At 34.7% G+C, this 14,840-nt stretch overlaps 1 protein-coding gene across 3 annotated transcripts in view; it reads left to right on the forward strand.

Moving 5' to 3' along the window:
- The window catches only part of LOC137167184 (zinc-regulated GTPase metalloprotein activator 1A-like), a 44,056-nt gene extending 29,726 nt beyond the window's left edge, over positions 1 to 14,330 (forward strand). The window contains exons 12-16 of one of the 3 annotated variants that reach the window (XM_067569203.1): positions 1,254 to 1,305; positions 10,494 to 10,562; positions 10,666 to 10,731; positions 12,039 to 12,168; positions 13,285 to 14,330. In XM_067569203.1, coding sequence (XP_067425304.1) covers positions 1,254 to 1,305; positions 10,494 to 10,562; positions 10,666 to 10,731; positions 12,039 to 12,168; positions 13,285 to 13,358 — 391 coding nt within the window. In that variant the 3' untranslated portion in view covers positions 13,359 to 14,330. Of the gene's footprint in view, positions 1 to 1,253; positions 1,306 to 2,739; positions 3,854 to 10,493; positions 10,563 to 10,665; positions 10,732 to 12,038; positions 12,169 to 13,284 lie in introns of those variants that run through there. The other 2 variants (XM_067569205.1, XM_067569204.1) reach the window with 2 other exon arrangements.
- Positions 14,331 to 14,840: the final 510 nt, after the last annotated feature.

The following is a 14,840-nucleotide window of genomic DNA, read 5'->3' on the forward strand; positions in this document are numbered from 1 at the left end:
ACTGTAGCAAATGTCACTCAGTATTCAAAAGGTCCTTTCCATTTACTATGTTCAGGTTATGGAAATGAAATTATAGTGTGAAGTGATGTATGGCAATGATTAAACAAACAAGTAAAATTAAATGGCTAGTAGTACTTGTTTCCTCCTTTTACATTAGACATATTGTACAGTTGCAAAACAGAGAAAATCCTTCAAAGATTAACCAGCCGTGAAGGATTAAAGTTGACACCCTCCTTACCATCACCCCTGTGGTGACTAATTCACTCCAGCAGCTTGTCTACAAACTTTTGCCCCTCCCCTCTTTTAAACCCACTCTTACCAATTTACCCCTCACTGTTCTTCTTAAAACCTTGCAGATGTTTTTTTTGAAGTCCTTGGCCTCCCTGTAGCTGAATACATGCTACAATTGTCGAAGGCATAATCTGCTGGAAAATGTTTATCTGCGTGCTGTCTTACAGCATATCAAAGCAGTGCCTTTTACAATTTCTATGCACCTCTTTAATCTGATCAAACATGAAGCATTCTGAAAGCATAGGTGGATATAAATATATAGGCATTTTTTTTTAAAAATAAAATTTAGGAAAGCCAAGATTTATGAAGAAGGCACTTGACTGAGGAAGTATTTTATGCCTATTAAAAATTCTGTATATATAGTCAAATCATCATTTACATGAACTGTGTTAGCCAGTGATCACTGATCCAATTCACAGTCAGAATGGTGATGGTAAGACTGTTTATTTTTTCTGGTTTTCTCTCTGCCATATCTCAAAAAACTGTCCCTTTCTTTCAGTTGTTGCTGCTCCAGTATACTGGACCATACTTTGGTCACCTTTTGTGTAGACTACTGCTACCTTTTCTTCTCTCATTTCCCTTATTCTCGCATGACTCTCATCACATCTGTTCAATGTGCTTTAATTAAAATCATTTCCCTGCCAGCTGCTATTATAATATATAAAATGTGTGTATGGGTTTATGTATATGTATAGGTGATCAAAACACACATTTTGAGATAAGCTTCATAGGTGCACATTATCTAGAATTGCATATGTATCTCAAAATAAAATTAAGCACAAAAATATTTTAAATATACTAATTTTTTACTATTTCTTCCTATTTGTTTATTACACTGTCTATACCAGATTTATGTTTATACATTCCTTGTAGTCTTTTTTTGATACTTTAGTAACAAAAAGTAGCTGAGTATTTGACTGATACTCTAATACAATGCAAGGTTCAAGTATACTTGTTTTCAGTTTGCAGAAAAAGCTGCAGCATGTTCAGACAACACACCCACACCTAGATAAGGTAACTAATAAACCTGCGTCTTAGACCTTCTGATAACAAAATCCATCAGAGTAATTGTTGCATGTTAGGCACAGCATACTAATAATATTTTGTTATATAGTGGGCATTAACTAAGTGATAATGTATCAAGGAATAACTTGAATACATGCATTGTTGTGTATGGAACTGCTTTATTATAGAGAACTAAATATATACAGTGGGCCATATTTTCAAAAGCGGCTTGCAAGGGCCCAGTGTTGCAAGCAATCATGTAAATAACTACTCAGATGAGTAGTCTCACTGAAATTAATGACTCAAATGAATAAAATTACTCATATGCAGGATTGGGCCCTAGATTTGTGGTCACTATTTTTCACATGCATATTTTGTGCACCCGGACAGTATTTGTGTGCCTAAATTGGGCAGTTGGACACCAAGTTATGCATGTATATGTTCAGAATCTTGGTTACAGCCAACTGGCATATTAGCCCAATATGTGTAAATGTTCTTTCATAGATGCTTGCAATTCGTTTGACAAGGAATAACTGTGTAATTGTGGGTTTATAACTCTGGGTTAGAATCTGCCCTAACTTAAGTCCTGATCCTGCTAACACTTATATAAATGGGTAATTTAACTATTATGAGTACTTCTATTGAAGTTAATGGACTGCTCCTAGTAGTAAAGCTAAGCATGTGCTTAATGGACTATTAACATTAGTAAAACTGAACACATACAGAGTTTCTAGGATCAAGGCTTTCCTTTCTGGGGTGTAAATCGGCAGAATTTAACTCTCTGTTAGAATGGTTGTTACATTTTTAACAATAGAAATGAACAATAGTTCATTATTATGTCTTAGATTTTTCTTTATTACTTGATTAATGGAAAATGTAATATTATTTTCTTCCTTAAACATTCCTAAGCTAAAAATCAAATTGCAGGGAGTGGGGGAGAAGCCCAGTTCATCACTGCTGTAGAAATAGACCTACGTTTGATGTTGATTGTATTGCTTGTTAAGCACTGATGATGTGCTTGGTGCTATACAGGGCAGAGCTAGCTTGCAGTATGAGAAAGACAGGGATAAAACAATGGAAGTCACAGAGAAGAGTGAAAGTTGAGAATTTTTTGTTTGTTCGGTATGTGGACATGTCTCCCAGACAGTCTTGTGGATATCCTGGAGTCATCCAAGTAAGCTCATATAAAATATAATAGGGTTATGAGCTAAATATAACTCTTGAGCCTGTGCTCAAAATTATCCACTAAAATTTATGGGAAAACTAGTCCAGAATTCCTCATTTGCACAGCCTCTGCTTGTTGCATAGGGAAGCAGAGGTGGCAGACTTTTCTAGGGGGCTGCTTTATAGATATCACATTTCATATCAGCAGAAGAAAACACATTAGGCTGATAAAATGGGTTCTTTGTCCCTAGACTAATTGCTTTACCTTTTTCTACATAGAACTGCATTTGCCATCCGCTGCCCAATCACCTAAACCAGCCAAATCCTTTGGAATCTGGCTGGTTCATTGCTGTATCTCCAACTTCAGTACCATTTGGAACCTTACTTGGAGATTTTGTCATCAATACTTTTATCCAACTCGTACTATGAACAGCAGAGATCTTATAAGTACAGTACAACCCCGTTTATTCGACCCTCCCATTATCCGGCTATCCACATTAACCGAACAAGCAACGCATGCAGGTCCAGAAGCGAGAGATTTCTCCTGTGGCCACTAGATGGCACTGCAGCCTCATACGTTCCCATTCTCCGGATTATCTGAATTTTTTATTATCTGATCTGACCCCAAATTGGACTGGATAAATAGAGTTCTGCTGTAATCGTTTATAGGCTCCACCGTCAATCTTTTTCCATCATAAAGTTCCTGTCTCTAATGCATCTCTGCTTCCTGTTTCTAAACTAGTTTTCTGTCTAACCTGCCATTTTACTTCCTCCTCCATGACTCCATCATGGACTCCATGAGTTCTGCTCCATCATTGTCTGATATAAAAAACTTATTAAAAGTTTTGTTAAAAAAAAACCAAACCTTCACTAAATGCACTTAAAATTTCCTTGTCATAAGTAATACTCCCCTCTCAATGTTTACTACTTGCTTCTCTCACATACGTCTATACACATTATCCCTTTCACCTACAAGTGTAGCACAGATGTTATTAAATGTTGTTCATCAATGATAGATTATAGGGGGAAAGGGTAGTATTTAGGTACCTATTTTCATATGAAAACTTTGCAGTTCTGTATCCAATTTTTTACTGCTGGTAAATGTGGAAAATTGGATGGCTGTATCCATATGAAGTGTACATAGTGTATTTTTAGCATTTTCAAATAAAAAACTATTACTCTGTGTAAACATTATTTGTGTTTTGTAGTTGTAATAAGTTCTTGTTTCCACTGTGCTGTTTACAACATTTAATGGGGAAAAAAATAAAATAAAACAGGTGCTTCTTCATTCAAACATACCACATGAACATATTGGTATCCCAGCAGTATGAATAACCTGGGTTACAAAATATGCAGTGGATTATAAAATTGAATTTACTTGAAGCCCAAGGAACAAAATCATATATGAACTAAGAATATATTTATTCAATAATATTGACTGTGGTGTCTTCTGGTTTAGTGAGGCACAAAATATTTCTTTCTGGCAAAGTTAAGGACACTGAAACTTATTTTAAATGTCTTGCATATGTTTCCTTTTTTTGGATTACTTCATAAATGTATTTTAAAATTTCTGCTTTGATTTTTAAAAGATTTTGATTTAATATTCACCTTTGGACGGCTTTTATCTGGCCTATGTAGGGATCACTATATTTAAAATGTTCTTTTCTTTAACTTGTAGATTTTTTCCCCCTAAGTGAGAGCAATGTAATTGTGGCATCTTGTTTTCTGTTTGGATCTTACAAGACCCCTTGTTGCCCTGGTCTGAGTTGCTCTTTACATTTCAAGAGCATTCATTTTGTTTTGGTGCTTAAAATAGGGGGGAGAAAACTTCCTCCTTATGTAGTTTAACACTTTATCTAGAACCCAAACATGCAAAATGTAAATGAACAATGAAAGCACTGGTGAGGGTGGTAGTGGAAAAGAGAATACATTCCTGGTGGAAATTGTGATTTTAACATACGAATGCTTCATTAGACACTGAGTGAGACTGCTTTGTCAAATTTGTCTTCAGTGAGCAATTCAAAACCATCAAGGATTTTTAAAAGTAATCTTCAAATAAAAACACCCCTCCATCCCCGAAATCCTGTAATCAGTAATATAATTATATTGTGGGTGACAGCCACATTTGAAAGAGGCACTGTCAAATTCATTGAATTATATTAAAAAGTTATAATTTGCCAACAGATACTACAATTACCAGAGTTTCCTAGACCTAAGCATAGGGTTAACTGGTCTTTGTGGTAATTGTTGCTTTAATGGCAACCACAGTCAGTTAGGCCCAAAATGTACATGTTAGATGAGATGAGGTGAGGAGAAGGAACTTTCTAAAACCTGTAATCTGCAACAGTTTTTATGATTTATTTGGTATAATGAAATGTTGAAAACTTAAACACAACAGCATTGTGCTAGTGCTGGAGAGCCAGAGGGTGAAATGGATCATTGGAAACTGAAACCAATGTTCAATTTTGTTATCCAAGCTGAGTGAAATACACTAAGTAAACAAATGGTATAAATGGTGTAAGAAAATGTTCTAGAAATCTTTCAGTTTAATATAAAGGGCCTTAATATAAAGGGCTCTGTTGTCTGCATATCTCACTTGCAACCTGGGCTGAATGAAATGTAGGATAGTGCATTAAAGGCAAAAAAATTCTTACTTAGTGTTCAGTAGCTGGATAAATAGGAATGAGGGAGGGCTCATATAAATGAACTCCATGCCACCTCTCTCACCTGGCGCCACAATTCCAGCAGGTGGAGAGGGAAAGGCCTAGCCTGGACTTTATTTATGATCACTTCACTGAGAGTCTAGAAATCTTTCTAATAAAACTATTGCTGTTCCTTTCTGCTCACCAGACATTTCAAAATATTTTGATTACATTCCGTTTTGAATTATTTTCTTACCCTTTTTTTGCCTGATTCTGTAACAGGTCATCTCATTACACATTTGTCCTGTGAGTCTGATTAGGCCGTCTTTCTGGTTATTCCATGTGTTGTATTAAGGATGGGGGGAGGAATTTGCATAGCTCTTGAATCTGTTGTTGAAGCAGTTGAACAACTGATCTGTTGTTGAAGCAGCTTTTCTGTATGTTCCATGAAACCATGAGAGGTTGGTCAGATCAGGACTTTCACTGGTGAACATTAGCATTTCCCCAGAAGTTCTGGAAATCAGGGTTGTGGCATGATGTAGGGGAGGAATAAAGGCAACTGCTGTGTGAAATGGAGGCAGCCTTTCAGCAGAACCAAGGAGGTTATATCAGATAATTGGAGTAGCTGATGGTGGCTATTATTTATTATTGATAAAGACGCTACAATGAACTTGAGGAATAGCTGATTTTGCCATTTTTGCACTTAAACAGAAAGTGCTTATTGCAAACGTTACTGAGTATGAGAGAGAGAAGTTTTGTGGACCCTGATGGTTGTTTAAAAAAGGTGATACTGGGCCCAAATTTTAAAAAGGGAAATCAGCAAATGTTAGTCATGTTTTGACAACACAGTATTATAGAAACCCCAGTTCTCTTAAACCTGGAAACTAAACTCAAACATTAAAATGAGAAATAGTAGGACTTCAATCCTTTAAGTCAGTTGTTCCCAAAGTGGGGTCCTTGGACCCCTGGGCAGTCTGCCACGTGGAGGTCTGTCCCTTGAACAAAGGTCAGAACTAACTGGAACAGCATTCCACCACTTTTGTTGCATGGAGAATGCAATTTTGAGAACATCATTGACCTCATACGAACCATGCATGAGAGGTCTTGCTGGCAGAGGCATTCTGGTACTACCAATACTTGCACATTCAGGACTACCCCCTCCCTGTGAGCATTTGGAAGTACTTTTCCTTTCATACATTTCAAGACTCACAACACTTCTATAAAATAGGAAAGTAATTCCCCAATTTAGGAGAAACAAACATACAGATAAAGTGATATGTAGGTTATCAAGGAATCCTGAGGCCACTAAACTAAACTCTGTGTGTGTGCATGTGTATTTTTGGCGGTTTCGTAACAGCTCCCTAGCTAAGATTACCGATGATAATTTTAGTTAAAGTGAAAATAAGGGTTTTGTGACAAAAATGGATTAATGGTTAAAAAGTAGAACCAGTAAGAAGAAAAATATATCTACTATTGAAGAAATGTGAAATCAACGAGGATCAAAGTGACAACAAAAGTGTAATTAGTGATAAAGAAGCATCATCAATAATTGTCACGGGGGTGAAACGTAAAAAATCAGAAGGTGACAAACTTAATGAAAGCCCAAAGAAGAAGAGGAAGTATGATGAGCTTTAAATTAAATTTGGCTTTACCTGTGTCATACAAGAAACACAGTTGCCACACTGTTTTTTGTGTTACTAAATACTTTCTAATGAGTGTTTAAAACCAGTCTAACTCAGCTGACATTGAGCTACAAAACATGCTCTGTACATGGATACGCCTGTGAAATTTTTCAACAAAAGCTAAACAATTTGAAGGCTGGAAAATGCCATGTTATTAACACAGCCCACATCAGTTAGTAAAGCTCTCGAGGGTTCATATTAAAATTAGCTACAGAATTGCTAAGGTTGGAAAATCACACTTGCTGAAGAACTGATTCTTTCAGCAGTGAAAGACATGGTAAACATAATGTTAGGAGAGAAGCAAGGAAAGCAATTAGACATTATTCCCCTATTGAACAATACGGTATCTAGCAGAATACATGACATGAGCGATAATGTGGAAAATCAACCCGTCTCTTTCTGGCAGTTGAGTCTGTATTTTGCCTTGCAAATCAACAGATGTTTCTGGTGTTACTAATCTTGCATACTCTGGTATACTTTTGATGATGAGGTGGCTGAAGACATTTTGGATTTGTCATCCTCTGCCCACGTGCACAACAGCAGAAGATATATTATGGATTTTGAATGCTTTTACAGAAAATAATAATCAGTAAGAGTATTGTGTTAGTCTGTGTAGTGATGGAGTTCAAGCAATGAACAGTAAATTGACTGGAAACATCGGCCAAGTACATCAAGTGGCACAAAAAATGCAGTGGTACCATTGTAGTATACGTTGTGTAGCATTAGCAGCAAAAAAATCAGCAGAATTAAAGGTGGTCTTAAATTATGCTGTTAAAATCAGTAATGTTTTCAAATCACATCCTATAAATTTGTGCATATTTAACACTCTTTGCAGTGACCTGGGAAATGAACACCCTTCATTACTTCTACAAACAGAAGTCCATTGGTAATCCCAGGGGAAGGTATTGGCTTGTTTGTTCGGAGATGTTATTTTCCATGGATTATCCTTTTGAACTTTCAAACTATCTAAAAGATGACGTTTGCCTATCACAGCTGGCATACTTAGAGGACATATTTTCTCAGTTAAATTAGCTGAATTTAGGTATTCAGCGAAGAAATATCAATAACTATGTTTGATATGCAAGATAAAGTAGAAGCCATGATGATAAAGCTTCAGTTGTGGTGTCATTATGTGACAAGTGACAATTCTAATGGTTTGCCTTTATTAGATTTATTTTTATATGAAAATGATTTGACTCTTGATAAAAATGTAAAACATAACATTCTTCAGCATTTGGTAAACCTCAAGAACAATTTCCAAGAATATTTTCCTGTGAAGAAATATGCCAACAACTGGATTTGACACCCTTTTGCTGGAGAGGCAAAACCATCAAAGGATTTGAGTATTGAAGAACAGGAGGAACTAATGGAATTGTGTAATTGAGATTTGAAGATGGACTTTACAAGTATCCATTGATTCAGTTTTGGCTGCAACAGAAATCAGAATATTCAAGGCTGTCAAGCAGAGCTGTGGTGTTTTTAATCCCATGCACCACTACCTATTTGCATGAAAGTGGTTTCTTGGCACATTAAAATCAAAATATAGACACAAACTGGATACAGAGCAAGATCTTAAATTGAAACATTCAATATTGCGCCAAATGTATCAAAACTGTTCACAAAAGCAGGCCCACCCGTCACACACTTAGTAAACATAGTACATTTCTTTTATTTCAGTTTTAAATTTAAATTACTTTTAACAATATTATCATAGTTATATTTTGTATCAATACCTATGATTTCTTAATTGTAATACGTTCGTTACGGTATTTTCCATAGTGTTCTAGTGATACCTACCTATACTTTGATACACAGTTTGATTGTTATAATAAATAAATAACCTGTAGTAATTGTTGACTGTTTACTTTTTGTTCCTTTGTGAGTCTTATTTTAATAACAAAGTAACCTAACTAATTGAATAACAACAACATGAAACTATATATAAAAAATGAAAGGGGCCTGGGAAATTTAGTCCGATGCCAAAGGGGAGGAAAAAAGTTTGGGAACTACTGCTTTAACTCAAATCTTAATGTGACGACTATCGGAAGTGCTATCAACACATCCATAATTAAAACTCTTTGGCAAAATGTGACTGGTAATTAATGCTTAAACTTAAGTTACATTTTATTTTATACTTCTATTTGATTTTTGTGGTCAACTCCTAAGAGGGAGTTCAAAATTTCTCTCATGATTCAGTTTCATGTTGACATTAATCTGTGTGATTAGTCTTTCTTAAAGTACAATAGCATAAAAACCTAAATGAATATCTAGTAGAAAAAGAATTAAAATGTAATACTTCCTGAATATTCTGGGGGAGGTAGCAACTCGATATTATTAAGGAAATGATTATTGTTTATGTAGTGTGGCACTGCTTAACCAGCAGCCCATTTTCCCACTAGAAAACTGTGTGAGTTCATTGTTGTTATCCCTATTTAGTTTAACACTCAACAGTTTTAAAAAAGCTATTGAGATGGATGAGGTGTAAATGAGAACTGTGAGTTTTCTCACAGTTGGCTTCAAGTTCTTCTGGAGGATAAAGGGTGCTTATGGATGTCATGTGGATAGAAGAATAGCTGCAAAATGTGTGAAGCATAATAGACTTAGATGTGTCCTCCTTTTGAAGTTACCTGTGAAAAAAATGTTAGCACTTGGTTGTTTTTGATGAGGTTGTTTTGGTGTGGGGTTTTTGTGTGTGTGAGAATTACTCTTGGTCATTGAGTAAACTCAGACTTGCTGCTTTAGTCATATTTTATTTTTCTCCAAATTTTATAACCACCTGGAGAGATGAGGTGGGTGAAGCAATATCTTTTATTGAACTAACTTCTGCTGGTGAGAGACAAGCTTTTAACTAAGCTCTGTGTAAGTTTGAAAGCTTGTCTCTCTCACCAATAGAAGTTGGTCCAATAAAAGATACTACCTCACTGACTTTGTTACCCGCTGAGACAGTAATTTTGTATGTTGAGCTTTAAGTAAAACATGGTTCTTAATGCATTTTGAAATAATTCATTTCAGCGCTTCTAAACGGGACATTGGTACGTTAATTTTTTGGGGGAAGGGGGTGTCTATGATCAGGCTCTAAACAGTAATCCATGTTTGCTTCTGGGTAAAATACAGCATTTTGTTTTTTTATTTAGGGATGATTTAAAATCTTTATTTATATAAATAGAAATTTATATATATATATATAAAAAGTATACAGCAATGACAGCATAAAGTCTGGTGCATTTAAAAGGCAACCCCCTTATTGTGACACATGTGAAACTGTGCTTGTGAATGGGAACAAAGATAATAAGATACAAAAAACTATAGCCAAGGAAAGTAACATTATTAAACACATTTGAAAGATACCAATATTAACAGCCTATTCATATTAAAGATGTTTTATAAGGACTAAATATCAATTAGTGAAAAGAGTTCTAAAATATGAAATGTTGTGGCATCAAAATACGCCAAGGCATTGACTGTAGGGATCCTATATTCCTTAAACTGACATTATAAAAACAGCTGAAATGACCAGAGTAATATAATATATTAGAGCAGAATCAGTTGTGTGGGTATTTTTTACTTTGGGTTTTTTTGTTACAATTCCTGATTTATACTGTTAAGGGCACAAACATTTGTTTTAAATAAGGTATTGAACTGTTTTTTAATTTATTTGGTTCTACTTTAGAATAACTGAATATTAATACTTCAACATTTCTACTTGCAGAGTATTGTTACAGTTACGTTTGAAATATTAGGAAACACAACTGAAGAAAATCTAAATGAATTTATTCAGGTGAGTGATACATAAATGTAACCTGAAAAATGTGTATTGCACGACTTGAGAAAATATCACTTGTGTATAGCTTCTGTTTTTAAAAACATATTCTTATTTGTAGAATCTTCTGTGGGAGAGGAGTGTGAAAGACAAGACTGGTAATCCCATGGAGGTCATAAGACTCAAGGTTCAGCTTTTAAATTTACTTAACTTTATTATAACTTCTGTTTTCTAACTCCCTTACTCCTGTTAAGGATAAAACACCCAGTCTAGCCACAGCCCTGTATAAGGGTGGTTCATAGTTGTCCCACCCCTGCATCACTTCATCTGAGCTGGGATAAACAAGGTAGTAACTTGCTTTTCAGGATGCAAGTTCTTCCCAACCACTTCACTCCTCCCACAAGGCTAGCCAGCTCTGCTGGCCAGCACAGTGAGAGGGGCCCATACAGTGTTCCCTCTACTCTCAGACCACTTGCTCTGGATTGAGTGGGAGGAGGCACAGTTCCTGTGCCCCAAGTACCCAGGCTGGAATTATGGTCAGTCCTAACATAGCTGAATCCTTATTCCCCTGCATTGCCATTATAGGGCTAGTCACAACTACTCCATAGTGATCAATTGTATTTATGTTGAGTTTTCTTTGCAGAAGCCCTTGTTATCAGTTCTTTAATTCTATATAGTCCTTGAAATCTTCTTCTGTGAGTGTCTTTCTTCTGAAAGATCTCACCCCTCAAATTGCTGCCTCACCTAGAAAATCTACCTGGGGTTGTAATTATACTTCTCGACATAACTTGCAGAAATTGAAATGCACCATAAAATTGGTGAAGGAGAGTTGAGTGGGAGACATGTCAAAGTCAACACTTAACATTCTCACAAACCTGAGACATTCTATTTTTAAAGAAGCAATCCATGGATATGTGAGCAATAAGTGGAATGTCGAAGGAAAATATTGTCCTTTATTTGCAAGCAGTTTATAAGTTGCTTCTATTTTGGTGTATATTACCTACTCCCCTACAAACAAACAGCTGGTTAAATAGTCATACAGAAAATATGTATGTTCAAAACTCTCTCAATGCTTAAATAGGGTACAATAAACCTGCACATATTATTTTTTTATTTTTTTACAAATGAGGTGTGTGGTTGACCGATCAGTTCGTAACTCTGGTATTCATAACTCTGAGGTTCTACTGTATTAAATAAACTGGCTTTTTAAAACATTGAAATATGTAGGAGAAGAATAAAAAAAAATTAAAACCTAAAAGCTTTCCAGTTGAATCAGAAAATATATTTTGCACTAGGTATGCTTTGTAACATATTCTGACCAGTGTTATCCTCATCAGTCCTTCCCCTTCCTGTTTGTTATAACTACTGGTTGTGTTGTCTTATATTCAAATTATTGTATTCTATTTGTACAGTGCCTAGCACAATCTGGTTCCTGTCCAGATTGCAGCCTCTAGGCTCTGTCATGATAATAACAATAACTGTCTTCCTGATCAGGGGTTGGTGTCTATTAAAGACAAATCTCACCAGGTGATTGTCCAAGGTGTCCATGAACTGTATGATCTAGAAGAGACAATGGTAAACTGGAAAGAGGATGATGAAAGAACAAATAGGTTGGTTCTAATAGGTAAGAGGAAACTATACATTTCTTAGTTTTGCCTGTTGTGAGAAACAGCTGACCAGTCAGGCTACAATTCTTCAACAAAGTAAATAAAATACAATTGTCCATAAATTGTATGCATATTGTGTGCATATAATTAAAATATGTGTATGTATGTTTTATATATTATATATGTAGGCATGGCAGAATTCAATTTTTATTTTTTATAATTTTGATGGATAATATAGATTTATTTTAAAGCATTTTAAAAAATGCATCTATTTAAATATTCATAGTTGCACAAAATTATAAGTTTTAAGCCTTTTTCAGTTTGTATCAATTTTAAATTTTCATAATTGCACGACATTATGGGAAGGAAGGGGTCAGACAATATTTAATGACAGCAGATGATATTCAAAAAGTTAAAGCTTCATAGCAGCTAAAATACAAATTGTCAACATCACATGTCAAAATATACACAAGTAAATATCCTTAAATCAAACTTTCTAAAGTTCTCAAGCAGCACTCATTTTCTTTGCTTATCTGTAAATTGTGATTATTGATAGAACTATTCGTTGGTTTGTGTGTACAGTGAAATTGATGTTTACCGACATTTACCGATAAAAAAATCTAATCCTTTCAAGCCTATATATATATATATATATATATATATATATATATATATATATATATGCAACTTTAAAAAAATCTAGGATTAAAAACATGATTGTGGGGTTGATTATAATCCAAGATTTGATAAGTCTCCATAAGGAAAAAATATTATTACCTTTTAGGTGTATGTAATCTTAAAGGCTGATCTCATGTTCTCTTTCAGAAATGTTAATGTTGAAACCATGCGCCTCTTAGGATTTTTAGTTGTTTTTTATATAAGCTCCACTTTGACTCTGAAGTTTTAATGAAAATTAGTCCAGCATTTCTTCCCCATTTCTCTTATTTTGTACTTTGTTGTAGCCTATTAGAAAACCTATAGCTTAAAGTTGCAACTTAAGAGTATTATAATAAGCTTGTGTTTTAACTTATTAGTATGTAACAGGTGTTTATATACTTGTAGGTTCTCATTTATGTGTGGGATTTTTGTAATATGCTGGAAAATACTGTTAATGAATTTTATTCTCTTTACAGGCAGGAACTTGGATAAGGATATCCTTAAAGAAGTATTTATAGCTACCATGACAGAGAAACAGGAAAAGAGTTGACACATCACACCACAAAATCTGACCTTAACACTGCAAACTTTTATAATAAAAAAGACTGGATGACATGCGATACAGTAGCTTCATTTTGCTCTTGCAATTTATACGGTTGTTAAACTCTGAATCTGACATTACTCCTGATACGAATTCCAAATCATCTATTCTTTAAATATTTGCTTTTAGGTTACAGAATAAAATGTAGTAAATTAGTGTTTCTAAGATTATGGCATGTGTTTAAATGATGCAATAGTAACATCATGAGTATTCACAGAAATAATTAAGGATAAGGTTTTTTTTCTGATGTTTGTGATATAGGTCATATAGTATTATAATTGATGACATCAGGTGCATGCACAGTAGAGAATTTTAGAGTGTCCCAAAATAATTCTGAAGCTAGTGCTCCATCCTGTTGGTTCTTTTAATAAAAAAATTAATAATTAAAAAGTGACAAAATCATTATTCCCAGTGAGGCAATCATGGTAAAAAGAGTCAGGTAGTCATGTTATCTAGCTCCATATTACCTTTCTCTTTCCCACCCTTTTTAGATCCTCTAAAGTAAAGATGATCAGTAACCTTTTCAAATAGCTTTGAAATGATTGTATAAATAAAACTAAAAATACCTTAATGACAGATGTACAAAGTTAGGTAAAGGATAATGTCAACATATACATAGCCACAGCCTTCAATCACATTTTCATAGAATTGGGAGATGTAAATGTCCTCTTAGATCTTCCAGGCCATGACTCTATCCGTGTTGGATTTTTCTATACAGTGCATTTTCTGTTGCATGGGACATCTTGGCTAATACAATTTATTCACTTTTTGTGATATTTTATTACTTTTTTCCTGCACATATTTGCTCTGAAAGAGAAATTAAAATGAGGTTTGTATCTGTGCTTGTCACACTTCACAAAATTAGATGCTTCCTCCAGCCTTGTATGACTCCTAAGTAGTACTGTACTTACCTAGTTTCAGTGGGATATATAAAATCTAATCGGGCAAGTAATATGCAAAAAGTCAATACATGCAGATGGGAGCATATTAAAAATGTTTAATTTTCTCAAGGTTATTTCTCATCCAGTAAATAGTCTGTAGAATAGAGGCTTTTGCTTTAGTGCATCATTGATGCTTGGATGAATGTTAAAGCTTCTGGTATTTTCACAGAGTAGTGAAATGGAAGCTTCCATGCTTCAAACTCCAGAAACAACAATCTTCTTTTTATCTGTACAGTAAGTGTTCATTGAATTTCCTAACAGCGAATATTAAGACTAAAGTCTTAAAGTTTAAAATTTTAACATTCTTGTTTTATCTGTTTTCACATTCCATGCAATTCTTTTTGTTGTCTAATTTCCCCCAAAACAAAGTTGGAGGATTTGTAATGGGATATGGAAGTTTTGGTGGCTGACAGTTATTCAGTGGTATATGTGGAACAAATTGGTGGTCTTAATCCACTTCCTAATGACAGCTGTTCATATCCCCCAACCA

The sequence above is a fragment of the Emydura macquarii genome, unplaced genomic scaffold (assembly GCF_026122565.2).
Source record: "Emydura macquarii macquarii isolate MOO-44397 ecotype Brisbane River unplaced genomic scaffold, CSIRO-AGI_Emac_v2 contig_2897, whole genome shotgun sequence".
Classification (NCBI taxonomy): Eukaryota; Metazoa; Chordata; order Testudines; family Chelidae; genus Emydura; species Emydura macquarii.